Source organism: Zootermopsis nevadensis, unplaced genomic scaffold (genome assembly GCF_977971745.1).
Source record: "Zootermopsis nevadensis isolate Lab colony 2312 unplaced genomic scaffold, Znev_1.0 Znev_ptg000003l, whole genome shotgun sequence".
Lineage (NCBI taxonomy): Eukaryota > Metazoa > Arthropoda > Insecta > Blattodea > Termopsidae > Zootermopsis > Zootermopsis nevadensis.
In genome coordinates this window covers 2,401,389-2,429,179 of record NW_028259135.1, presented here as the reverse complement: position 1 = coordinate 2,429,179, position 27,791 = coordinate 2,401,389, and the positions used below count along the sequence as shown (strand labels likewise).

At 34.6% G+C, this 27,791-nt stretch overlaps 2 protein-coding genes across 6 annotated transcripts in view; both read right to left on the bottom strand.

Annotated features, from left to right (window-relative positions):
• Asph (Aspartyl beta-hydroxylase) overlaps positions 1-1,573 on the bottom strand; it is a 37,033-nt gene extending 35,460 nt beyond the window's left edge. The window contains exon 1 of the mRNA XM_087358704.1: positions 1,376-1,573. Within this exon, the coding sequence (XP_087214830.1) occupies positions 1,376-1,427 (52 nt within the window). The 5' untranslated portion in view covers positions 1,428-1,573. The remainder of the gene's footprint in view (positions 1-1,375) is intronic.
• A 6,286-nt stretch (positions 1,574-7,859) lies between these two features.
• Positions 7,860-27,791, bottom strand: part of NKAIN (Sodium/potassium-transporting ATPase subunit beta-1-interacting protein) — a 60,958-nt gene continuing 41,026 nt past the window's right edge. For 4 of the 5 annotated variants that reach the window (XM_022073798.2, XM_022073797.2, XM_022073795.2 and 1 more), the window contains exons 2-7: positions 24,434-24,571; positions 23,741-23,821; positions 22,119-22,325; positions 20,425-20,485; positions 11,250-11,523; positions 7,860-10,737 (exon numbers count right to left, since the gene is read on the bottom strand). In XM_022073798.2, the coding sequence (XP_021929490.2) occupies positions 10,200-10,737; positions 11,250-11,523; positions 20,425-20,485; positions 22,119-22,325; positions 23,741-23,821; positions 24,434-24,529 (1,257 nt within the window). In that variant the 5' untranslated portion in view covers positions 24,530-24,571 and the 3' untranslated portion in view covers positions 7,860-10,199. Of the gene's footprint in view, positions 10,738-11,249; positions 11,524-20,424; positions 20,486-22,118; positions 22,326-23,740; positions 23,822-24,433; positions 24,572-27,244; positions 27,751-27,791 lie in introns of those variants that run through there. The other variant, XM_022073794.2, reaches the window with a different exon arrangement.

The window sequence follows — 27,791 nt, the reverse complement described above, 5'->3', positions numbered from 1 at the left end:
CTGTACCTATAGTAGTATTTGTCACTTAGGAAACAGGGTCACTTAAATATTCCAGAACAATATAATATGTTTATTATTATAAATCTGAAATATCCTCATACATCAAGGAATGTAATACAGAAATTGGAAGACTACTTCTGGCTAATATAAGGACAATACCCTCTAACTCCTCTACTAGCAAACAGCATGCCAAGTAATCTCCAAATGGAATACAGTGCAGTCCCACTACATGCCATGTAGGATGCTTGGGGTGGAGGGGGGTTGTTTATAGCTGCTACTCATTCTTGACCTCAGCATTAGATGGGGATGAGTGGTCAGCATCACACCCCCGCCGCACTTTACCCCCAGGAAGGACCCCAGTACCCACTGGGCCCCAGAGCCAGTCTAGATGCAGAGGCTAGAGGAAAAATCCTCTGCCCCATTTGGGATCGAACCCCAGTCGTCCAGCCCGTAGCTAGTCACTATACTGACTGAGCTATTCCTGCTCGCGCTTTAAAGGGCCAAATTAAACATTAGTTTGAACAGTGGATAAGAAAGGATATGATATTGTGGACTAGGCACCAATAACATAATCTTCATATCAATTTCATAAAAATCCATCAATGTCCCTGAGTTATCATATGACTGAAACTGTAGTTCGTAAAGCCACTAACTGAGAGCAGCATGACCTCTTGAAATGAAAGACATGACAGACTGACATGAATAGGAACATGAGGTGTTCTTTGCTTATGCCAAAATGTACAGAATGACTAAAAATTAGGCCAACTTCACCATTCACAATAATCTCGCAACATGTCACTTGTAGCTACAAGAATAGTTGGTACTATGCCATTAAATAACTGAATTACCATGTTAATGACATAACATTCCAAAATATATGAGTAAACCAGATTAATGATAAGTCTATCTATAGCTCAATTGCTGATATGTTTGTAACACTAAATTTCCTATAACCCAAAGTGTGTAAGCTTCATGGTTCACAAAATTCTTTGCGCTTTTTTATATATTTTTATCTTTTAATGGTTTTAACTAATTGGCATTACAACTTAGAGCATCTTACGAATATTTATTCTTTGACCTGATGATGAAGATGCTGTTTACAGTCTCTTCATATGATATTATAAGTTTCTTTTGATAAGCTTAACTTGCAACTGTACATAATACGCCCAACTTCGAATAAATACACACAATGTGAATGTTAATTGTAATGCATTACCTGAAAACGTTCTATGCAGTATAACGTACAAATTCGGACAACTAAACTAACACAACCGGCATACCTAAAGCGTGTCAACGTGACATTCGAAAGACCCTCCTAACCATATTTTCTGAATAACACTAGTCGTACTAGTTGCACTATTCATATTCCTCTCACCTTTTTTCCGCCTTTTGTCCTTCCGTTTTCTCGGCTGAACATCACCTGACATTCTTTAGCGGATTAAGGTCCGCAAAGCGAGGTTTTTCCTCCAAAAATATGGAATAATTCCCTTCCACTACTCTTACTTCGTCATTTGGCTAGAAATGCTCGATTTTATTAAGCATGCGGCCAGTACCTACCAGGCAAAATTGCACAATAAACAATTTCATCTACCGAAGACAACGCTTCGAATTATCCTTAACTTAATTGCTGAAAGAGAATTTTCTTAGCTATACCGTGAGATGGTTATCGTTATAATAGACAACATCATCACATTGCTATGAAAATCCAACTCTAATAACAGAAAACAATCATTTACTTATGTCTTTAATCGGAAGCAATAACATGATGCATGCCAAAGAGAATAACAAAACGAAACCTTACCACGTCCACACGACCATAATGTACTTTTTCCCTGGCGCAAGAACCTTGAATCTCAAATTGAAAATAAAAAGTAAATAGACATGGCCACAAGTTTATGTTCGGAATTTGATACTTTATAATTCTGTACGTGGTATTCTGGACTTGTCTATCGTTTGTATTTCAATAAAATTAAATCTTCCACTTTTCAGGTTAAAAATGGACAGGTGCCCTTGCTGTAGGGGCCATCTGGTTGAGCTGACCCCAGACCTTTCAAGTCCAAAATACCACTTTCACAGATTATAACACGCCATCGACAGAAACCTGCAAACTTCAGGTTTTAAGCTATTTTTTAACGTTATAAACCATTAAAATCTTTTCTTACATTCCTGTCATCCACTGTGGGCAATATTGAAAATTTTAAATCAATTCAGACATTGACTGAGGTCCTTAAATGGTGTGAAATTTGACTGGCTGAGCAACTATCAGTTTCTGAACAACTTTACTGTGTTGAGATAATTTGTTAATTAATTACCTACAACGATTCAACATAATCTGTAAACAAGCCAGAATATTTCATGCTTCTGCAGATTATTTTCCATTCTCTATTGGTTGAAAATTTAGTTATGGGGTACAAAAATGATAATGTAGTGGATTGAACAGTTAACTGCAATAAAATAGCAAGACATCAGTAGATTATTCAATGTATTATACTATTCATATCTCCTTACATATGATAATTATTCTATACACAGATAGTCCCTTCCTTGCTGTTCCATCACAATGTTAATTTCAACTGAAATAATAACTTTGGTATGCTTGCAGTACTAAATTGTTACATGATAAAAATGTACACCATGACTCCAGTTTGGTAAAGGATGAAGAGATTGAACTGTGAGTACTACTGTATTTTCCATTAAAAGAACTTAAACACCAGACACATTCTGGCACTCCAGAATTCAGTAAAATCTTAACGAATTCCTATCAACCACCTGACATGCCTAATGCATTATAATACAGTAAAATCAAATGTCCCTTGTGTTTACTGTAGTGAACAAAGGGTATATATGTTACTTGTCATCCCAGTGAATTAGAATAGTAACACAGTACTAACATAAATTAATATGAAAAAATAATAGGCAATATTTAAGAATAACAGTCAATGTATAATACAAACATTAGCACAAATACAGACAGTGCAGAATTATCATTAAATTTCACTAGCTAGTCCTCCTGTCCATCTTAATGGCAACACGGAGCAGAAATTGTTGAAAATTTTTGTGATTTTAATGATGATTATGTCTTCCTTGTACCAAAAATATACTAAGAAACAAATGCTAACTGGGGTCCTGGTGTAACAAAACAGTTTGGAATCAAAAGAATCATGACAGTTTTCATCTAATGAGATTATATGCTGACAGAAACTTCTCCTCATATATATATATATATAAAGAATAGTCCTGATCATATTATTTTTGTTGAAGAACAATGATGCAGATCATGTCCTGTCAGCATTAAAATATGTATGCCATGATTCAAAATGAGACACATATGTACTTGTAACTGATGATGCCACTAGAAAATTACATGGTCTTCTGCAAAAGGACTTAAATATTATAAAATTTAAACACTACATTAGCCAGCATGTTAACCCTTTCACTGCTAGAAATGATAAATGTCAATGACCTATGTTAGCCAATACAGTAATAGTACAGCCATGCCTGTGTTGCGAGTGCCACGCTATTATAAAGGCTGAACACATTCTAGGTGAAGTTCACTAATTTAGCTTCTTGCTATGGCTGCTCTAATATGTTTGAAACAGCCTCTGGTAACCACTAGGTCGAAGGCTATGTGGGTCCCCAGAGCCAGTATAAAAATAATGAAGAAAAAATCACTACCCCTTCTGGAAAACAGATTCTTATCATAAACTATAGCCACATGATTATACTCCTGGTTCATATTTAGAAGGCCCAAGGTTCAAATCTTGGCCCAGAAATCAGCACTCCAGGCTGAAGTTTTTCATGCTTTCCCTCAGTCCCTCCAGACAAATGCCAGGATAGTTGTTCCCCTCCATATCCCTTCTACTTCATTATTGTTTAATCAATCATTTAGTGTTAGATATATAGTCTGACCCACTGACAGCATTGTTAAATAAACCATAAATAAATAAATAAACAAACCATAAATAAATAAATAAATTCCAATTGTCCAATCCATAGGTAGTCACTTATCTAACTGATGTATCCTAGCTGTGTTAGCTAATATTCAGCCAAGAGTCAGAACTTGGACATCAGTATAATAGCAAATGTAAATGATAAGATTCTTTTTTTTATAAAAAATATCTATAATACATTAAATTTACATGTGACAAATAGGAAAACTGGTCTAAATAAAAATTCAAGATTAAGCTCCATCTGTAACTAAGACATTAACATAAAATTTTTTGTTGCAGAAATTCTAGAGACAAAATGTTGATTTTATAGCACTCTGTATGTTTGTTGAACAGTCTCATCTATAACAGTGAAACGATTAATCCCTTGCAGTGCCTAATGTAATTGAAATTAAAATTTCTCAGGTGTGCTTAACACTGAAACATAGTGTATAAAATATTTTCAAATTACGTGGCCTGACGGTGTTGAAGTACACTGAACATCAATGGTGGACCAAAGAGTTAAGATTAATATTCTGAACTAACTTGTATGTTACTAAGTACTTGATACATTAGCAATGGTTGATAAATATGCACAAAACACATGTGCTAGTTCATGGAAGAACTCTTGAAATTAAACATATCCCTAAAAAAATCCATTCACATGTTCACACACACTCTTCAGTACAATTACAATGAAAGACAAGTGCAATTCCATTCATACAATACAACATACTCATCTTAAAAAGATCTATGTCACAATTTACACAAATTACTATTATTATTAATTACTATTTGTATGTATAATACCACATACAATGCATCACAATTATCTTAAGAAACATAATTGTACATTTCTTACTGGAACACAACAAAATGACTTTGGCAGTGCTCAAAATGGAAGACAAATTTATACTGCATACACAATTTAGAACTAATGCATGTGATATGCACAGACTGATGTTACCCATGTTCTTTGTATGCAGAGCTCTCTTGGATTAAATAAAATATTGACAACTGCAAACCAAGTAACTGCCATAGACACAGGTAGAAAAAAAAGGACAGAATTTTTGTGACACAAAATAAACTAAAATTAGGTCTCCTTTCAAAAGGAACCTGGATTCTGTGATAGGAAATTTATTCCATTTGTACCTGAAATTTTTCATATATATAAAATAATACTCCTGAAGAGGATTCTGATTGTACCTTACACATATGCTTGGTATTTTAGTTCTGTAATAATACAATTATATACATGTAAGATGTAAGGAAGTTTATCATTGATCTTATGAGAATAGGGTATTTAAAACCCCTTATTTCACCTAGCAAATTTCTATTTCATTTCATGGTTCACAAATGCCAAAAAGAAATGTAACCAAATTTTGAAATAAGAAGAAAAAGTACACATGAATGTGAGACTCAAACATTGGTATTTTACATTCAAAAGAAACTCATTAGAATAATGGCAGGCACCAAAAGTAGAGCCTCATTTCGGGAATTGTTGAAGAAATTTAATATTCTTCCACTAGCCAGTGAATTCTTACTCTCATTATTTTCATCTGTAGTGAATAACATAGAAAAATTTCAAACAAACTCAGATATCCATAATATAAGATACAGATATAACCCTCATGTGGCTACACTAGCATCAGTAAATATCAAAAAGGAGTCTACTGTTCTGAAATTAAGCTTTTCAATAATCTCGCCCACTATAAAAAGTCTGAATCATGATATAAAGAAGTTTAAGCCAGCACTAAAAGAGTATCTCCTAACTCACACCTACTACATAAAATTTACCTCAACCAAAAATCCTCAGCTATTATAAAAACACATAAGTATAGTGGTTATGCTTTCTTGTGTAAGTATTTTTGCCATAATACTGTTAACTATAAATTACAGTCATAAATATGTAATTTATATTTGTATTAAAAATAAGTAATGTATTTGTGCTATGACATGTTCTACATCCTTGGATTAGGCCTATGAAGGATCTATAGAATTTAAATAAATTCAGTTCTACTGAAAAGTAACAAAATGTTTCTCTCTGTATTATTTTTTACTGTAAAATTATACCAATGGAAATTAATGCATTGAGAGTTCCTAAACCTCCTTCATAAAAAGATACAATTGGTTATTATGATCACTTTTCTTTCTTCATTTTCAATTGTAGGAACTGACAAATTCCAGCAGTTTAGCAGCACAAGTACAGTACTACCATGAAAATAAACAATTATAAAAGCGTCCATAATGAGCACAACCTACAAAAACCATTAAGCAGGAGCATAACTTATTGTCTTGTACTAGATTCCACTTACATTGGCAGTTTCATGAAACAGCATTCTTAAAACCACAACAGTTTAGTAGACTAAATGACAGGATTAAACAATACAAAGCACACAAATACACATTCTGATGGTGTTGGGATATTTTACATAGTTTGTATTGTTACTGCTTAAGTTCTGATCCCTACTTGAATCCTAGGTCTAAATTTGTCTGCATGTTCACTATCTACTGAAATTTCACAAACCAATACAAGTTCATAAGTGCTAAGTTTTAATATTTTGATTAAATTTTTTACAGCTGTTATAAAAGGAACTTTTATCAGAATATACAAATCAAGTATGACACAAAACCTAACAGTTTTCCTTTAAGTCCACTGTTGCATATTGTATTGTTACATAGTGTACATATTGTTCATGTTGGTAGCAACCATCAAGCCTATGAACCAAGAGTACTAGCGATGCTTACATGATATTTCACAAACCAGAAAATAATCTGAGAAATGCTGGTCTGTATTATACTGATAGCATTATTTCTTTCAGTTCTCATGAAATTATTTGTAAGCAGATATACTATTAAAATACTGAAAAATAACAAAAATTGTTTGCTTTACTAATTCGTGTTTTCTTCATTTTGACTATTTCTTGGTGTAGATTATTTAACCTGGACAACTTTTATGACCTATTTCATTGAACTTAATATGTGTCATTTTACAATTGGATACAGAATGCAACAGTACTTTACATTCAGTTGAGAAACTAAGATTAAGATGCATTTAGAAAAGGTACACCCAGGTAAATAAGTTTCTGTATTAATTCTTCCACGTCTTGGAAAACAGGTGTCAAAACAGAAATGATAAGTATCTCCATGGACAAATCAGAGATAATAATAATATAAGACAGAAAAAGTTTGATGGGATGTACTTTGAAAGGGAATATGGACATTCAAATAACCCAATAATTATTAGCAAATATGGTCAAAGGCTGTGTAAACAACGTGAACAGCTACCATTTTGTGCATGTTTTAGTATATAATGGAACACACTGTGGTAGATTATAATTACAATAACTGTAGTGATGTTACAGCCAAACCTCATTAATCTGAAAAATTTGTTAATTAATGACATTTTTCATGGTGTTAATATGAAGGGTAGTGTAGGGCTGAGTCCAATAAATTTGAAGTTCAAACAAAACAAAATGAAACTGGACCTGCTGGTACATCATTTGCTTATGTACACTAATCAAAAAGGAATCTTCTGTAGAATTCGGGCCCATATTTGGAAAATCACAGATTCAACTGCATGCAAGTTCTCATTCCTAGTTGGTTCACTTCTGTTTGCTTTGTTATATTGGGTTAGGTTAACTTAGATCATGAGCTGGGATAGCTCAGTCAGTATAGTGACTAGCTACGGGCTGGACGACCGGGGTTCGATCCCCGACGGGGACAGAGGATTTTTCCTCTAGCCTCTGCGTCCAGACCGGCTCTGGGGCCCACCCAGCCTCCTCTACAATGGGTACCGGGGTCCTTTCCCGGGGGTAAAGCCGGCCGGGGCGTGATGCTGACCACTCACCCCCATCTAGTGCCGAGGTCAAGGAAGAGAGGAGCTATACCTCCACTCCCCCCCCAAACGCCTACATGGCGTATAGTGGGACAAACTTTACTTTAACTTAGATCATTAAGATCTATGCTGTAATAGGCATTATTAACAAATCATATTCCAGCACAGTATTGAAGTAGATGGACATTTAGAGTTTGAATAAACTGCATAAAACCTGATGGGATAACATATTAAACTGAAATATCCTAGAATGTTTCATAAGTAATTAGTCATCTTTCTCTCTCAAAGGTAAATTTGACACTGTTTAAACTGTACCTGTTTTAATTTGACCCATTCAGTGTTTCTCAGGAAGACAATTCATGATCCCTCTCTCACTGTCCTCCATTCTTATACATTCACATGTGGATAGGAGAATAAAACTTTGAACTCTTCAATTCAGCACCATGCAGTAATGAGCAAATTCACAATTTTTTAAGAAACAATGGAAGATGCCTTGGAACTTATAAAAAGTCTGAACTTTCTACCAAGACAGTGATAATTACTGGATAGTCTGGGCTTGTCTCTCTGTAATATGGTACAATGATTGGGGGGGAAAGGAGGAGAAATCTCAAATTATCAGACAAAAACCTGCTTCAATATCACATTGCCCAACACAAACTCACCTTGGATCTCCATATAAAGAAGTCAGCATCTAACTATGTTATGCCATGCAGGAAATAATTCAGGTAATCCAAATATTTTGGTCCCTTCACTTCCAAATTAATGAGGTTTTACTAAATCATAAGTGAAGTTGCTATTTAGTAAATATATACATTTCTGTTTTGTCATTCAGACTGTTGTGATATGTCAGACTTCCAAATTATACAATACAGGGTGCTGTATATTGTCAATGGTAATTGTACTCTGTGATAACACATTCAAAACAATTAACAATTAAAATGTAACACGCACATACACATAACTGTGCAAGCGTACTGCTTTATGCAGTGTTTATAGCTGCCATTTACGTAACTATTTCTAACAAGTACAACAGTAGGAAGTAGGATATAACAGATGCTTGGTTAATAGGCCTTTTACGTGAAGCACAATGCCTCGCCAAATTACCACAGAGAATAATTGTACACTTACTTTGTGACATTAAATCACTGGTCTACAAAATTTAAAAAAATGATAATTCTGGGTACAGAAGGTCCATGACAAAACAGTCTATAACTGTTTCAATCCTTCAAATTAAGCAATTATTGATTATCAGTGGTTACTAAATGAGATTCTCGCTCCCAAATATGCTTAGGCTTATCATCAGCATCATCCACATCATCACATTAATCTGTCTCTTTCCGATTAGATGGTTTCTGAATACAGTAACATTTTAAAATAGAATAAAAGAACTGAGCTGTTGATCTTCTCATAAAAAAACACAATATTTTACCCAAAACAAAGGCACATATGCACCACATGAAATGGTTACTTCTATGAACTGCAGTATTTTTGTTGCAATAAAGTGAGATTCTATGTAAAACATATGATGTATTTAAGTGATTTACATTCCTTCATAACATTAAAAATAACTAACTAGCTAAATCACTCTATTTTAATGATTAACACCATCTCATAATAAAACTGTCTGACAAAGAGGGAAAGATGCCTAATACATCAGGTAACAGAGGATGTGTTAATTTTCTTTGGATCTTGAGAATTCTTATACAAATGTTTGTATTACTATTCACCTCAGTAACAATTATCATCTGTTTTCAGTTACACTAAATATTAAGATATGTACACTATAATTTTATCAGTTACTTTGTATAGTTGTGAAAAGTCTCTTACTTTAAAGAAAGAACATCAAGTTTCAAGATTTTTGATAACAAAAAACTCTGGAACATAAATGAATCAACGTAGGACAAAGTAAACACAAATGAAGTATAAAACATGATAAAGAATAATCGTCAAGGATTCAAAGCAACGAGGTTACCATGGGCTGAACTGACAAAATATTAAATGTTTACAAAATTTTTATGGGAAAGCAGCCATTTTGAAGACTGGGAAGTATATGAGAGGTTAAAAAGATGGCTGTTAGGGAAATTTGCTACACATATGTGAAGTGGATGGAACTGGTTCAGGATTCTGTCTGATTATGGGGTTTGATAATTGTGCTACTACCAGAGCACATTATAACAATGAAAGGGTTAACTTAATCTACATTATAGTTTTAATGAAGTCCTGAGGAATAATTACGTTCCATGTGCATATTTCCACCCCTTTCACCTCCAACTTCAAGAATTATAACCAGATGGTCAGCATGTAGTGGTCCCATTATGAAATCAGAATATCACCCTGAATTCAAAGATAATTATATTCATCAGTCATGTACAAAGTTCTCTGGTAAATACTATTCAACCAAATTTATTATTCAGAAGAACTTGATAGTGTTTTGTTCAGATAACAGTTTCTGAATCAACTACACCCTGTACCTGATAAGCTGGAGGACCACTGTTTAGGAACCCAGAAGTAGGCCTTGTTTTCGCAATAGCATGATTACTGCGTCTATGTGTGTTGGTGACGGGAACCTGAGCTGTTGCTTGTCCTGCCATGTAATATGCAGGTGTGCCTCCTGGTCCAACATAGCAACTGATGGGCCTCGTGCCATGATAGTTTGAGTAGCTTGACCTTGCTGATGATGGTCGATTGTTGTAGACATCATCATCATCTAGAGACTGCATAGAGCTTTGCTGATAGAGGGGGTTAGTGTGGCCTGAGGCCTTCTTCCAATGTGGGGTGCTGGCATTAGACAAAAGGTCTGCTTGTGAAGAAGAGGAGGGGTCAAAAAGGTTGAGACGTGTTGAGTCATTTGAAGTGGAGGAGTCAGCAAGAGACTGCTGTTGCTGTTCTATGAGGCGAGTCACTGGATTCTGATGTTGCAGTTTGGACCGACGGCCTGAAGTTCGCAGTGATGATCTCACATTGTTACTGTACCTTAAGACATGATACCAACTATTAGAACAGAAAGAAAGGAAGAGAAGGAGGAAAAACAAGAAAGAATGGAAAAAAGAAGATAACCCTTTGTACTTCTTGTTAAGGGGCATTAGGATGGATTCCATTTATGTGCCTGCAACACCAAAGAGTATGAATCACTGAAGACCTGGATTGCATGAGCAATGCAACAAGAGAGGGAATTTTTGCCTAGATTTGGAAAGAGGTGAACTAATGTTAAGACATGTGCCACATTATGAAAGGAACATATATACAGCACTCCTAGAAAAACTGATTTGTCATTTTTCACACGTATTCAATCCCTGCCTTCAATAACATCAGAGCTGTACATTTTTGTAGATGGACAACTCATAAATTTCATAAACAGACACCACCTTCAGGTAAAATATATATAAAGTGGTTTTGGAGACTAAACATGCGGACAGATATGACTTCTGTATTATGCAAAAGTTCAAAGAAAATATAAAAATTCACTATACCAATGGTAACCTTACCTCACACAGGAGCGCTTGTCATGACAATTGGGCAGAGAACTACGACCAGTAGATCCACGCGATATCACACTACGTCTCTTGACACGACGAGGTGTCATAGGACGAGGTGACAACTGAGGAGCATGGACATGTGTTCCAATATCATCCTCAAACTCTACACTATCATCACCCAGTCCTCGACCAGCATCATGGTGAGGACTAAACTCTATGGAGTACAGAGATGTCCGGGCCCCACCAGCCCCATTTCGTTTGGTCCCAAACTTGTTAGCTCGTGCTACATAGACATAAAAAATGTACACATTCATAATCAAGTAAAATACACGAGTCTGAAGAATACTGTATTTAGAGAGTTTAGAGATTTAACACCCCTTATTGAAATGTTTGAGATGAAATGAAAACAAGAACCCCTAGGATAAATTTATTATTTATTCCCTCTTTGAAGAACCAACATTTCTATAAAATTATAAGGAATTATGAACTTATAATTATATAATTTAGTGATCCATATATATGTATGAATTATTTCAGTTATCACAGATTCCCACTATATTAGAGTTATCACATATAACATTAAATTCTGCTTCTTTACCATGCTTGTAATGAACAAACTGTATAAAAAAGAACCATGTAAAACTTTATCAAACTATAGTTAATGCTGCTTTAACACACAATAACCTAGCTTCTCTTCTGACTAAAGTTTTGATATTCTCTGTAATACTTCCCCAAGGTTTACTATGGACCACATTATCACTACAGATTTTCAAAGCTGTTGAGATTCAACCCTAGTGGAGTACACATATTCCAAATGCATTCTTTGGTTTTTCATAGTATACTGGCCTTTATGATTACTTACTGTGGATACAAATCTACTATTCCTTAGCCAGTGTGTCTCACCTTGTATATCAAGTTGGTTTAGGCATGCTGCAGGATTTTGATATCAGATTTGTTTTTACACTTTAAACAGTAGTCCACAAAGTAATGTAATCACAGGGAGATCTTGTTCAGCCTGGCTTTGTCATCCCATTTGCTTGTGATGATGTTTGTTAACTTTTCCTACTGTGATAATGAAACTCCTTTCAGCAAATATTTCCAACTGTCTTTTCTAAATACACATCAATTTCTCAAACAATACTTCAGTGTTCCCCCATTTTAAATAAGTTTAGAAACACATATTTAGGTTAAGTTCACCAATTTGCAGGCACTGCTCCACATATTTATACACTCAGTCTTTAGCCAAATTATCTCAAAACAACTTGAATTAAAAAACAGTGTAATCCTAAGGATTGCGGTGTTCTGGGTTCTGACAATGTGTGGCCTTGTTGTAAATCTCACTGTCATCCTACATAAATTTTAACATATTCAGAGCAATAATCAAACTTACAGGATTTGATTTATACCAAATGATAAGGTGGCAAAAAAAAGGGGGGCCTGAAGTTTAATGTAAACTGTAAGTCATAGCGGAGGCCAGACGTTTCTTAAAGTTCTCAAATTATGTACAGAGAAATCCTTATGGGGTCCACTTAACCTCAAATCCAAGAGTTCTAGCTCCACTGCACAGGGAATCATATCCACTGCCACTTAACCACTGGACCCCAACTTGAACCAGCTCAATGGAAGTGATATTTTTACTACTTATTTCTCTAATGTAAATACATTTGAGTATTATCCTCCCACATACATAAAATGTTCCATATACTCTCTATCCTGGAGGTCTTAAAATTGCATTTTTTTTCCAAACTTCTTGTTTTACAAATGCAAGTTACATGTCCTATCTATCTCATATTTTATTTAATAAAACCTAACTATATTATATGTGTATATATATATATGTAAAAGTGTATATGTATCATGTATTAAGTTAAGGATGTCAACAATGAAAATAAACAATCAAAACTGAAGTGCATATAACATTTTGTAATTGACTGCTCCATGAATGAATCCAATATACCCTTAAAGAAAAAGACACCATCCACTACAGTGCAAGTGTTCCAATCTCATGCTCTGCTGTGCAGCATAACTACCACAAACCATGGAGGAGGATGGAAAATTAAAGGAGATTAATTAAAAAAGACAGGGAGAAAGCTTCATATACTTTTATTAATGTTACAAAGCATTACATAACAGAAATAGAGAAAAAGTTACTTCTACAAGAAATGTTACTTTGTTACAAGCACATTCAAAACATGTCAAAATAAGGCACATGTTACAATCAGGCACACATATTTTTCAAAATAAGACATGTGTTGCAAACAGCCACACATGTGTGTAACAAAATAAGGCACTTACCAGCAGAAAAACCCAAAGTCAATGCAAGACATAAATCCAATTGTATTCACACATCTTTAAGATATAACTTAATGTTACCTTCTAACCACCTTCTCAATGTTTGAAATGGCTATTTTACAAGATACTTCCCGCCCTAAATTCCGAATGCATTTACTGTTTTCCAATACAAGTCACATACCCAATGATACTATAACCCAGAAGATAGCTATCTTCAGATACATATCTGATTTATGTCTTTTCATTAGATTTCCTCCCTCTTGTAACTTAATCTCTCACATGTCCAAATATTCTCTCCAAGCTGCTTTTAAATATCTGCAGTCTGTATTCTATGAGAATGTGAGATCAAGTTTCATACCCTACACTAGGAAATGAAGAAGAAGAATGACAAAGTTAAATTGAATGGCATAATATTTATATTTATGAGACAACACATATGATTTGTAGAGAGCTTTATTATGCAATGTGCAATAAGGCATGGCACTTAGAACAATCTTAATATAATCTGCAGAAGGTGCTAATATTCTTATTTACTAACCTGTTGCAATAAAATTTCCCGTGAGTGAATTTTTATAATTTAATAATTTAAATAAAAGTATTTCATTTTTTGCACTTTCATGTTTTGGTGATGGCACCATACTGTGATTAGGAAGTGTGTAAAAATTTTGAGAAATTAGCCGTTTCAATCTCTTGGGGCAAACTTTCTGAAAACTAGCAAAATTACTATTACATAACTGACAATTATTTTTAACTGTTTATTTCCTTTCCTGTTTGTGTTGAAAATCGTACTTTTCTCTGTAACTTCTGCAATATTTAATGGTTTGTAAAAAAAATCTTTGTAGTGTGCAATGTGAGATTAACAGAATATTAGTCCAGTCAAGAGCCACTGATATTTTATCAGTCATGGAATTAAAAAGACAGAGAACCCTGTTCTGACACTTCACTCTGCTATAGGGGCCATTAAAAAGATTTTCATATTTGTTTCTAGCCTTTTGGTTCTAACTGTCTGAATCACACCATGTTAACACACTTTCCCCCAAAAGTTCGGTAGTGGCCTTGTAAATGGTCTACTTGCAGAATATTCCTTGAATATAGTTCCTTGTGTCACTTTGTCCCAAAGATGAAGACTGCTAATTTTTATAAAGTATTGAAAATAAGCCCATAACACCGAAGTAACATCACAAACAAAAATAAAAATGTAAATGTGAATAAAAAATAATGAAAGCCATATAAAATTTAGTCATGTTATCATGTTATCAACTCAGGACCAAACTAAAGTATGTTAAGATAATATTTCTAATAAAATGTATATCAAAACTTTCCTGTAGTAAGGTTTTTACACTTCTTTCACAACACAATGACTACCTCACAGATGACCAACAATGTTCCATTTATTCACAACCAGAAAATCCAAAAGATACTTATGTTATTACTCGACTTTAGGTGAAGATGTAAGTACTGATTATGCCACAGAAATGTGCAAATTGAATATCCAAAGAGAAGACATTACCCAATTATTTTTATCAAATAAAGGTTGCAGAATTTTACAGAAAATATGTGTGTACATACCAGTCAAGGCAAGTATGTGAATAATTATTAAACAGTTAATAACAAAAAAGCTGCTGTAAGAACACACCAGGCAATTATACCACCTTTATAACCAGGCAATAAAAACAAAGTTAACTAACTCCACAGTATGCAAAGTAATAAAGCATCTAGCTACAGGATGTTACATTTAAGATTCTTATTATTGTGTCTAGTTAGTTATCTTCTTCAATATAACAGAAAAGTGATATGCAAACACTGCCAATGGATCACATTTCAATTTAAAACATTTAAGATCAGACTGAAATACCCCAAATACAATCATGAATTGAGAGCAAGAAAGCTAAAAAGTATAAAAATATTTACATTCTGAAACTAATAATTAAATGTGACCATATGAACTGACAGTATATGTAATATAATTTTAAAAATATAAAACAAAATAAAATTGACAAAAAATGTCCATACCCTGGTATCACTCAGTCTTATCACAGCATAGAACAAAAATAAATCAAATCAGCCTTAATATTAAATAAACACTGCAGATTAAAAAATGTATATTTAACCATCAACAGATGATGGCATGCATATCCTGTTTAGTTTTTATATGACAGAGTTTAAATACAAACACTGGTATTAACTAACTTATGGTCTTAAAAAGACTATGTAAGAATGTGTATTGGACAGATGGAAGATAATAATGGAATGTATAATAGAAAATTAATGGCACTGGGTTTAAAATTACAAACAAATCCAGTTTCTACAAGGCACAGAAGTGACTACCGCAACATAGAAATAATGGCATCCAAGTTCACTAAAATGACTGGGGTAACCTCTCTCAAGCATTGCATTCCGCAGTTTACTCTGATTTCTACCTTCATCATAATCAATGTTACATAAAGTTTGTTACACAAGTCCAGGGCCATTTGTCAAAATATTGACAAATGTAAAGAAGAAAAAGTTGCTGTAAATTATGTATTTCTAGTCGCAAGTGTTAGAATTTTGTACCTAGGATGAGCCACTACACTGCTACACTAATTTACATTCACTAGTAAAACTTACGGTGATGCTGCCAGTGAAAAAGGAATGTGTTTCCAGAGTTTCCTGTAATACCTGTGTTTCCTTCATAAATTCTGAATCACTACAAACACATAAGAGTTAGAAAATAAACCTCTGTTTATGCTTCTTTTCTATGATTTAACTCCTTTTGACAATGTTCACAGCTCAGTTTTAAAGAACAATAAAAGTGTGACAGTGGCTAGAAAGTGACCTCCATAACATGATACGGAATTTATATATGCATAAAAATTTCAGATACTTAGTAGTTAGAACATCTTTACCACATCTGCTGTTAGCCTTGCATTTCTGTTAACTGTACATAGCCATTCTTTAGAGGGCAGAGGTAACTGTACCATACTTTTAAACGTTAACACCTTTGCATTCTGCCCCGAGTGTCATTGTGAGTTTTGCTTTGGTCCTTGCTATAAACAGGATGTACCTTCCTTAATATTATTAAATTATTGATTTTGTAATGGAGAAATGGACATGTGTTGAATTTTCTTAGAGATGGGGCCAAATTTAAAATTACTTAATGCACATAAGAACAAAGGGACAAATGATAGTGAAAATATATATTTATGGGCCAACTGAATATATGATATTCTCTCAACAATCAGTTCCAAATAAACAACTGGCTAACCCTGTAATGACTAATGAAAAAGGAGACATTTTAACTAATTCCATGGAATGTAAAAATTCATTTAATATCTAGTAAAATAAAAATAATACCAGACTTCAAAGGTTGTCAGTAAAGTCTGTGCTCAAATATATTCAGAATTCTGTCTCGGAGTGTACGACTTGGGACGAGGTTGCCTGGCCAGTAACTGCTTTCTGGGCATGGCAAGATGTTGCTCTGTGTGACTGGAGTCCCATGTATTCATAGAACATTCAGAGTTATACAGACGTATCATATCAGTGCCTCTAAGCTGTAATGGCGCTGTCTTAGTTTTACTGCTAGGTGACTGGGTGGGTTTTGAGGGGGAGGGGGAATGTACTTTGACATGCTGAGAGGGGACAGGCGTGTAGCTGCGTACGTACATGGGCCGCAAGGCCAGGTGCTGGGGGCTTTTCGCTTCAAAACCATCCAGAAAATCAACTGCAAAGAAATAAATGCAAAAATAAAGAAAGAAATGAAGGAAGAAATAGGAGGAAGAACAGGTAAAGAAACTACTGTGCAGAACAACTGAAACCTTGAATCAAATCTTCAAAAATGTTATATCATCACCAGACAGTCACTAGGTACTATTTCAAAGTAAAAATGGCAACACATAACCAAATATTTTGATGAAATTTGGCAGGTCCAACTTAATTTGTAGTAATCTATATTAACAGTTTACAACAGGTGAAATTTTAGGTTCTCACAGAAGCCAGGTATGAAGAACAATGACCTCTGGGATGCTGCACCATGTGGTCTCACAGAAACTGATCAATGTTTCAGATGTGTTTACTGCCTCCAAAGATATTATTCCTACCACTGTACAGTTAAAAAACATTAAAATACTTCTTAAGAAGAGATTATTACCAAAATAGTAACATACAATGAGTGGAAAGATGCATTCCAATTAATTTAAAATGCAATCACTTTTGTTTGCATACCATAATGTTTAAGACAGTATGAATGAACATAATGTAACTTTTTTCCTGGCATGCTGACTCATTGTTTACAAAAGATGCATTTTTATAAATGTAAACCAATGTACAATAATTTTATTTACAAATACATATATACAAGCTACTGACTTTGCGACAAATGCCAGTATTGATTCAGAACAATCTTAGAGAAAGTTTGAAACAGAACAAGGCATCAACTGAAATTACGCTGCTACCCACATTAAACACAGAAGATTTTCTCCCATATTGATATACACCAATGGTATATCAATGTACTCAAAATACGACAGAACATTCTTGAATTGTTGTTTCAAGGTAATAATATTCAAGACACAGAAGAAAAACCTAAGTCCTGCTGATAAAAGAAACTGGATGCACAAGATTTCAAAACACCAACACACAAAACTCAGTATTACCAACAATACCTGTGAAACAGATAATATGATTAAGAATGAGGTAGTAAGAAACATCTCAAAGTATGATTACAAAATCATAAAAATATACATAAGGATAAGAATAGTTTCTACTATTAAAGCATACAGCAACCATTACCTGCAAAATGGCAAACTACTTGTTCATTTACCACTAAGTGTCACAACACAGACATGGCTGCTCACTTGCCTGAGGTAAATTCACATAGAAGCTGACAGGCACAATATACAACAGTCACTTCCAATAAAGATGAGTTGACTTAATGTCATTATCAGCCACCAATAAAGCCAAGATATGAACAGTAATACAAGAGAAACACCACCACAGAATATAAACCAGCAAGCATAAGCAGAATAATAGAAACTACTTAACTTAACACAGATCATATGCTGCACTTTCTGAAATCTTCCACAATATTATGCGAGTCTCATCGTAATACCTTTGTCAATAACCGTCTGCATTCAATAACTAAGCATGTCAGACTATAAATAATATGAGATGCCGTACAACTGATGACAACAACGAAAAAAGCAACACACTGCATAACTTACCACACCATCTGTGGGTCAAATCCACCAATGAAATCAACTGGAATAAATACAGTATACAGTTGTCATCTGCTTTTCAACTCAATTCTTACATACGATGGAACTTCATTACTACATTTATCACAAAATATAGACATTCTTGAAATTTCACCAAAAAAAACACTGTTCATCTGAAATGAGGCATTATATTTGGCAATAAAATGTCTCTGTTCGTGAGGCAGGTTTTGTCAACCCTGCCATGATCCAACATGACAGATGCTTACAGACATATTTTCTACTGCATGTAATTCAAACACATGGTAAGAGATGCCACAATAACAAAAAGCATTTAAATGGCAACCACACATATCCCTTTTTGAGGACAAACCACACTTTATGCAAAAATATCCTTCCTACATGAACATTTTTGGTAATGAGTCAAAATATCTGCATCTGCTAAAATGGTCACTGGTATACTTGAAAAGTTAGAACAAACGATCAGATTAAAACATGTTGAGTCCTCATCTAGCCAGAGACCCTCCATAATAAAAAATGCAATAGGAAGGGCAATGACGATAAAAATATTTAAGTTATAAACTACCATATTTGCACATAATTCAAAGTTTGTTTCATGTTTTCAACAGCAAAAATTAATAAATATCATTAATATAAATAACAATGGTACTTTAAGTTAAAAAAAAAACTTTGTAACTGAAATTTGTATCACTAAGCACAATTCAGGGTTTTAAAGTAACAAAACCTATATTTTTTTTATTTCTTGAAACTTTATACTACATTTTATCAAGGGCTGTAGTAAGGAAGTTCCATTGTACACCACCTTGTCTGCTAGCGGTATGTCACAGAATGTTGGCAGCGCCGGTGGACATACAACAGACACAAGTGCATTTAGTGCCTCATCAATATCTGGTACATGAAACTAAATTTTAGAATCGAGCATTTCACAATACGAATGGAGGACAGAGTTCCCAGTCGCACACCAGGCCACATGACACATCATGTTCCAATCACATTATGAAATTCGTTCACAAAAAATTTAATTTATGTGATGATTTCAGCTCACTGTTCAACTACAATACAACCAACATTTAGAACAAGAGTGGGAATATACTGAGTGCTTAGTCTTGGGTTTAATATTAAGGAATTCTGGTTTGGTCCTTGGCATGAAAGCTAATTAGGCCACAACCAGTTCATTTCCAATTCATCTTTCATAATCAAGCTCCAACTCAACACTTTTAAAGCTAGATAGTTAAGAAAGTGTTGTTAAATAAGCTACAACACATATAAGAATTAAAAATGTATACCATTTCAAGTGACTTCCAATTTTTCTTCCCTATAAGGATAATTTTGATGTTCATTCTATATACAAAAAAGCACTGTATACAAAGCTAATAAGCAGTAAAGATATTTCACTACATAAATACTATACTAAAAATATTTAAAATAAAAGTTACAGATTTTAGTGGGATATATTTTATGGCAGGTATCTATTTTTTTGTGTGAAAAAATTTATAAAATTTGATTCCATCTTCGTGTAAGGTAGTGGACCAGAATAGACCCATATGAAGTCTTTCAACTTTAAGCACGTCATTGCAGAAACGCAATACTTTTTTTTTCATCATTACAAAGCAGCATAAAAAATTGTTTATATTTTACTACATGCATATGTTCAACAAAATGTGTGACTGAAATATACTCACAACTGTCATCTTCTTCTAGGAACACATGACTCACAGAGATGCCACTCATACTACCCAGAACCTAGCAAAGAACAAAACACATTTTAACCCCACCAGTGTCAGTCTCCAAATATCACATACTGCAAGCACGCCAGGAGAAAAGATGTGGAATGATCCATTACTAACATGGCAACTATAAGCGTGCATATGCATAAGCCTTCAATTTCTAAACTAAAACATTTATCTGACACACATCAAAATATTCTACATATAATACTCAAATATGAGATTTGTAACCTGCTAGCAACACACTTAGTTCATCAACTATTTATCCAGATGTAATTGTTAATAGCACAAACTCCATTACAATAGATCTAACTTCCAAGTCTATTACACTACTGTCTTAACTTTATAATGATAAAATATTGTGTACTAATAAAAACTAAATATCTTAGTACCATGTACTTCTTCTAAGACAATCAAATAGCCGTAAGATTTGAGGTTTTCACAGCGGTGAGTATGAAGATTTCTGTCTTCTGGGTTGTTGCGCCGTGTAGTCTGGTCGATGTTTACCAACGGCTCAGAGGTCATACTGCCTCCATCATTCATCGCCCTGATGACGGAGGCAGTATGACCTCTGAAACCTTGGTTAACATCAACCAGACTACACAGCGCAACAACCCAGAAGACAGAAATCTTCATACTCATCGCCCTGATGATGGAGGCAGTATGACCTCTGAAACGTTGGCAAACTTCTGCCAGACTACACGGCACAACAACCCAGAAGACAAAAATCTTCATACTGATCGCCCTGATGATGGAGGCAGTATGACCTCTGAAACGTTGGCAAACATCGACCAGACTACACAGCGCAACAACCCAGAAGACAGAAACCTTCATCGCCCTGATGATGGAGGCAGTATGACCTCTGAAACCTTGGTTAACATCAACCAGACTACACAGCGCAACAACCCAGAAGACAGAAATCTTCATACTCATCGCCCTGATGATGGAGGCAGTATGACCTCTGAAACGTTGGCAAACTTCTGCCAGACTACACGGCACAACAACCCAGAAGACAAAAATCTTCATACTGATCGCCCTGATGATGGAGGCAGTATGACCTCTGAAACGTTGGTTAACATCGACCAGACTACACAGCGCAACAACCCAGAAGACAGAAATCTTCATACTCATCGCCCTGATGACGGAGGCAGTATGACCTCTGAAACGTTGGTTAACATCGACCAGACTACACAGCGCAACAACCCAGAAGACAGAAATCTTCAATCAAATAGCCCCTGACCACTTGCTAGTACAGTATGGGAGGCATAACTCTATAACATTACAGAAGAAAAAACTGAAGCACCGTCACTCAAGAAATTTTCTGCTTTCATAGAAACCATAAATTAATCACCACATTCCCAGAAGCTCACCACCAGGCCCCAACCTGAATAAGTTGAAGCCAGTACACCTCCAAACCATTTCTCCAAGATGAATTTCATAATACCTTCCCCCATTTATGTCTAGATCTCAAATCTGTTAACTTATCCTTAGGTCTTATAATCAAATTTTTTTTATTTACTTAACATTTTCCTCAAAATGAAATCAAAATCAAAACAATGGACCCAGCAGTAGTTAAGAGAGCCTGGGGTCAATGACATTATCCCACTAGTTCAACACAAATACCAATGCAGCAAGAAAATGTAACTTACTGCCAGGAGACACTGCAGGGCAGCATGGAGTACTTCAACGTACTGATAATCTAAAAAGCAGCCTGTAACATGTTCAGGCCTAAGTGGACGAGATGGATCTGGATCTAACTCTGATGTAAGATTTGTAGGGTATGATGGTTTGCAACCTGCTCCATTCACTTCCCACCAGCTCACACTCCCAGTTCCAAGATTAAGAATATCACTATCCTAAAACAAGATCACAAAGATGTACTCTTTGAACTACAATGGCAAGGTTATATTAGGTTAAATCAGGTAAGATTAGGCTAGGGTTTTTTTATTTAATTATTTATTTAATGATGCTTTTCAGTAGCTCAGACTGTATAGCATTGATAGATTAGGTTAGGTTTTTATTTTTATTTGTAGTGTTCTGTCTGACGACAGGTCCATATGAACAGGATCCTTCCATCCTTTTCTCGGACTGGGACCTGTTCATATACGTTCTTGGCAGATGATCCAGAAGTGGTTTGCCATTGCCTTCTTCTGTGTGTGAGTGGAGTAATTGTTGGGATGCCACGAAGAAACCGGGGAAGAAGCCCCCGGAGGAAAACTCCGTGATGCCTAGACCATGGCCTTGCCCAACACAACTTATAAATTTGAGCACCACCAGGAATTGAACCCGGAACCCCAGGCTTACAAGGCTAGTGTTGTGACCGCTAGACCACCGTGGCGGTCCTAGGTTAGGTTAAGGTAGGTAATTGTTGCACTGATATGGTGATGTCATTGTTGCATCCCGATTCTTTCACTATCATTATCCCAGAAAATTGTTGTACTGAAGGTCATTCTTGCAGCAATGGTCCAAGGTCCCACTGTTGTTGGATCAAAATACTGTGTAACAACTGATTCACAAGAACACAAGAGTTTATTTACTATTATCACTGTCTTGTTTATAAGTTCTATACACCTAAAGAATAAAATGATATTTTTTTCTAGGTTTGGTTTGAGTTCACAGGCAGGTTAAATGTAGCCATTTCAGTACGTAATGTAGCTGCCATCTTAAGATAGAGTTTACTAAATATGAGTAGCTAAAACACAAAAACTGAGATAACATAATATGGAGCATGAAGTTGAAAACTTACTGTCTATGGACGCGCTGTCAGTTTAGCCAGAAAGCAAATATTTGCAAATGACAGCATACATTTGTGCCCATAACACAACTAACATTCAGGTAAAGAAATTAACATTTGTCTACTAAACAATATATTCCTTTAAGGTAAATGCTGATAGACTTTAACATCTGCTGACTAAGTTTTGCGATGTTAGGCTGAATAGTACCTCACAGCCCTTCAAAAACATGGCAGTCTCCAAGAATAAGAAGCATGTTTCTTGCATAAAATATGAAAAAATATATTCTGTATCTCGCTGATAGAATATAATTGTGTAGCACAGAATTTTGCATAGTATATGGGTATTATAAATAAGATGGTAACTGATATAAATATGGCAATTACATTGTGTTTCTTCACTCATTTTTTAACAAAATAAGTAATAAATCTTCATTACACTTCTTAAACTGAAGAATATATGAATTTTTAAACCCTGTCTGACAGCAGTAATGCACGGAAGAACAATAGTGTAAGGAAAGGATTAAGAATGAGACTTACTTTGTCCAATATACCAATGCTCAGATAAAAGCATATAACAAAGACATTCCAGCCCGTCCACAAGATTCCCCACACAGTGTACTGGAATCAAAACACAAAGCTATAATCAAAATTATACAATACAGCCATTCTCAACTAAAGATAAAAAAAAATACATCAAATAATTGTATTACATGTATTGTATTGTTTTCAAGAACTGTATCTTCATCTAAGATAAAAACAAGCTGAAAGTATCTAAAAACAAAGTGTTCCAGAAGATATGAGACTTCAAACACTTAATCAATTCATAAACTACCTGTGTAAGTAAATAACTAACTATAAGACATGAAGCCCTACTTGAGAAATTAATATCTATTCATTAGTTCAATAATTCTTCTGTATTTTTTAAACCCGAAGGTTCATCACCCTTATCACAAAAGTCAGGCACTGGACTATACTGTGTACCATTTCAATGTGATTTACATCTTTACAACCGATTTTTCTAACATCCATTTTGTGCCTACTGTAACAAGTAGATCATAAATTTCAAAGATTATATTTGCATTTGATATTTCTTAGCATAGGTAAAATCCTAACTGTGTGTACATTTCTTTTCCTTAACATGTGCTACCATCTCATCTTCCTTCACTTATCTCCCTAATGGCATACGGTAATGAACATAGAATACAAATGGAAGATATTAATATTACATACTGCAATTATATACTTCGGACGATACTGAAATGTGCCAAAGAAACCAAATATGACAAATATTATATGAAAGAAGTTGGCAAGAATGGGGGCCCACATATAGCCAAGGAAATCAAACACCTGACGCTCCACTGTCGAGACCTGCAACAAGGAATACATAACACTGTGAGTCTCAGCATTTGAAAATATATTTCGTTAAATGTTCAAGATCATGCATACGCTCATACACTAGGATACTGTGCATGGCAGGAATAAAGACTGCCTTCTGTTTTCAGTAAACATAATAATAAATACAAACTGTGAAGATACTGCAAACTATTCTGTACTAGCTTAAAACAGGACCAAATGGTAGACTTATCTGATCATAGCTGTAGGATTAGGTTGTTCAGAAGAAAAACAATAAGAATTATAATTTATTTACATTCCATAGATCCCTCATAGTACAAGCTAAGGTTGTGGAACATGTCAAAGTATAAATATGGATACTTAAAACAATAAATATAATTAAAAAATTATAAACGCATACTTATTGCAACTGTTACATAAATACTTACAGTATTTAAAAAATTTCAATTCAGGTAAATTGTTCTACATAGTAGAAGGAGTGAGATAAAAGATAATTATTCAACATAATTTTATAACATGATTTAAACTGTTAATGTTCTATGGAACAGAATTGAATACTTTTATTCCTGTACAGTATGCACCTATCTGATAACTAGTAAGGTTAGAGCTTGGCTGATAGAGGTCATACTTCTACATTCTATTTGTGAAATGTATGTCAGAGTTTGGAACGTCTCCATGTTGTCTGCAACAAAAGACTAATGCCAGTACATTAAATTTTTTAAATACTTCTCTGCAAAGAAGTCTGATAAGGAATAACTGCATTAGTCCTGCAGTACCAATTAAAAGATCAAGTGAGGAGCTACATAACTGAAACTGGCAAGAAACTAATGTGTGCTACAAACGTAGAATTGATACTAATCCTGAGAAGATATACTTAACATACCAGAAAGCTCAAGAATCAGGTATAGTATACAAACATTAAGAGAATTCAATAGCAGTGATGTAAGTGGAACAAAGACAGAACACAACAACTTGTACTACAATTGTACAGCTGTGGGAAATACAAGTTATTAACCTTGAAACACAGCTTGTGAACTCACCCATGACAGGGTTAAACAACAGGTGCTACAACAAGTGCAGAGGTTCAAAGTTTGACTTCTCTTACAATTTAGACAAGTCTGTAACACTCAAAGCCAAAAGCAGGTTCTCTGAAGAACAATTACAACTAAAAACATCAGTAAGAACTGGCTCACTAACTGCATGTTATATGATATTTATTTGTAGTTGATGGTCATTCAGCTGCTTTTGTGTGTTCTTTTTATAATTCACCTAATAGAAGTTCAATAGAAAGGTCATGTATGTATGTATGACCACCCAACCATCGGTTTACAAGCCTTATGTCTGAAACTACTAAACAATTTTATAAATCTTAGAACTGGGAGAGTATCACTAAAATATAACATGTACATTTAACTTTGGTTCATAACGGTTCAAATTAATTCCTACTGTACAAGAACCAAATTGAACTTTATAATTTTTTTTCAAATATAATACAAAATATACATCTCATTGACATCTATAAAAACGTTTTAAAACATTTTTTACATAATTACATATGATTAAATGCAGAAAATAATATGTGTTCGCTAACAAACAAAATATACTGTTTTGAGTGTTATGACAGGAACATTGTGGGAAAAATGGTGTAGTGTGGTCAGAGATAAGTAACCATGCTTACTGTTTTACTGATAGTGCTGTTAAATGCAGAAAATTTAAACATATGATAATCACATAAAACACAGTTTCTGAAAACTCATAATAATGCTGAAAATTAAATGTATAAAATGTAATTTGGCAGCTTATAAGACTCTAAATGAAAACATTTCCTGTGTGTTGAAAAATACTGACACACAAAGACGGTACATAAATATAAATGTTGTATGGTGATAGGTTTCTAGGTTATACAATATTTCATTACACATTCAACTAGCTTCTGTATTCAGATGGTGACATACAGGATGCAGTATGAATCATTACTTCATCACTCATTATTTAAAAAAGTGTCTCATATACAATCATTATAAACCTTCACCCAAATATGATAAAATGTTTTCAAGCACTTTCTACCAAATTCATCAAAATCTGAATTTATTTGGACAGGTATTGACTGCCCCCATTCATTTGATCTGGAATGTCCCCCTCCTGCAAGTTTCAAAATCCAAAAAGAAAGTCTTGTGATTGATGTACAGAATATGATTTAGATCCCCATTAGGCCACATTTCTCGGCTGTTCTTCTTACCTCACGCTGCTCTCTATTTGAGTCTCTTTTGAAGTCTAAATTGTATTTTGTACTTTTATTTCAGTCTTGTCAAAACATGAGGAACCAATCAAGTCGTCAGTTGCTACCTAATCTTTCAGTATACCACTTTCATTTTTATTTGAGGTTTACTTAACAACGCTGTCAGCAGCAAAGAGGATATATAATCGACTGATAGAACCACTACTGAATAATAAATCAGAAAGGGTATGGAAGGAAACGGTTTTGTCCTAATTTACACTACTCTAACATCTGCCTGGAAGGACTGAGAAAAACCACGAAAACCGCAGTCAGGATGGCCTATCTCCGGGCCGAGACTTGAATCCAAGAGTGCTAACAGCATTCATCTCCTAACAAGTGAACTTTATAAACATAACATTTTCACAAATGTTATCACAGCATAGTGAAAAGTAAATATAACAAGTACTCACTACTTGCAATATGCATATTGTCAGCAGAAAATGCCGCCGCGTACAAATTCCCATGTCATTTGGCCCTAACGTCTGATCCTGCGCTTCTTCAAAAAAAATCACTTTTCAGTCAAACATTGTTTTCTTTCATTCAATTACGCCAATCCATTATAACACAAATCACACAACCTTACACGGCGCTACAACACCTGACACCACAACACAATAACACTTGTTCACAGATAATACCACTTGTCCTCTTATAACACCACACATGGTCACCAACATTCAACGAAATATTTAATTTCCCCCCCCCCCCCGTGTACTAAGTATTTAAATGCCCAATAGTAGTCATAATAATGTAGTAAAATAGCTATTCATATTAATATAACATTTTCCACAGTATATTTTCTTTAATATGTTTACTTATTCCTGAAGCTGTGGTAAACTTGGAACACTAATTTCGAAGCAAAACTGCGCAGACGTCTCTGTACAGCACAATCTAGTATTTCATTGATACAGGCTATGTTGGTACACCCTGAACGCAGATCAGCTACGTTTGTGCCAA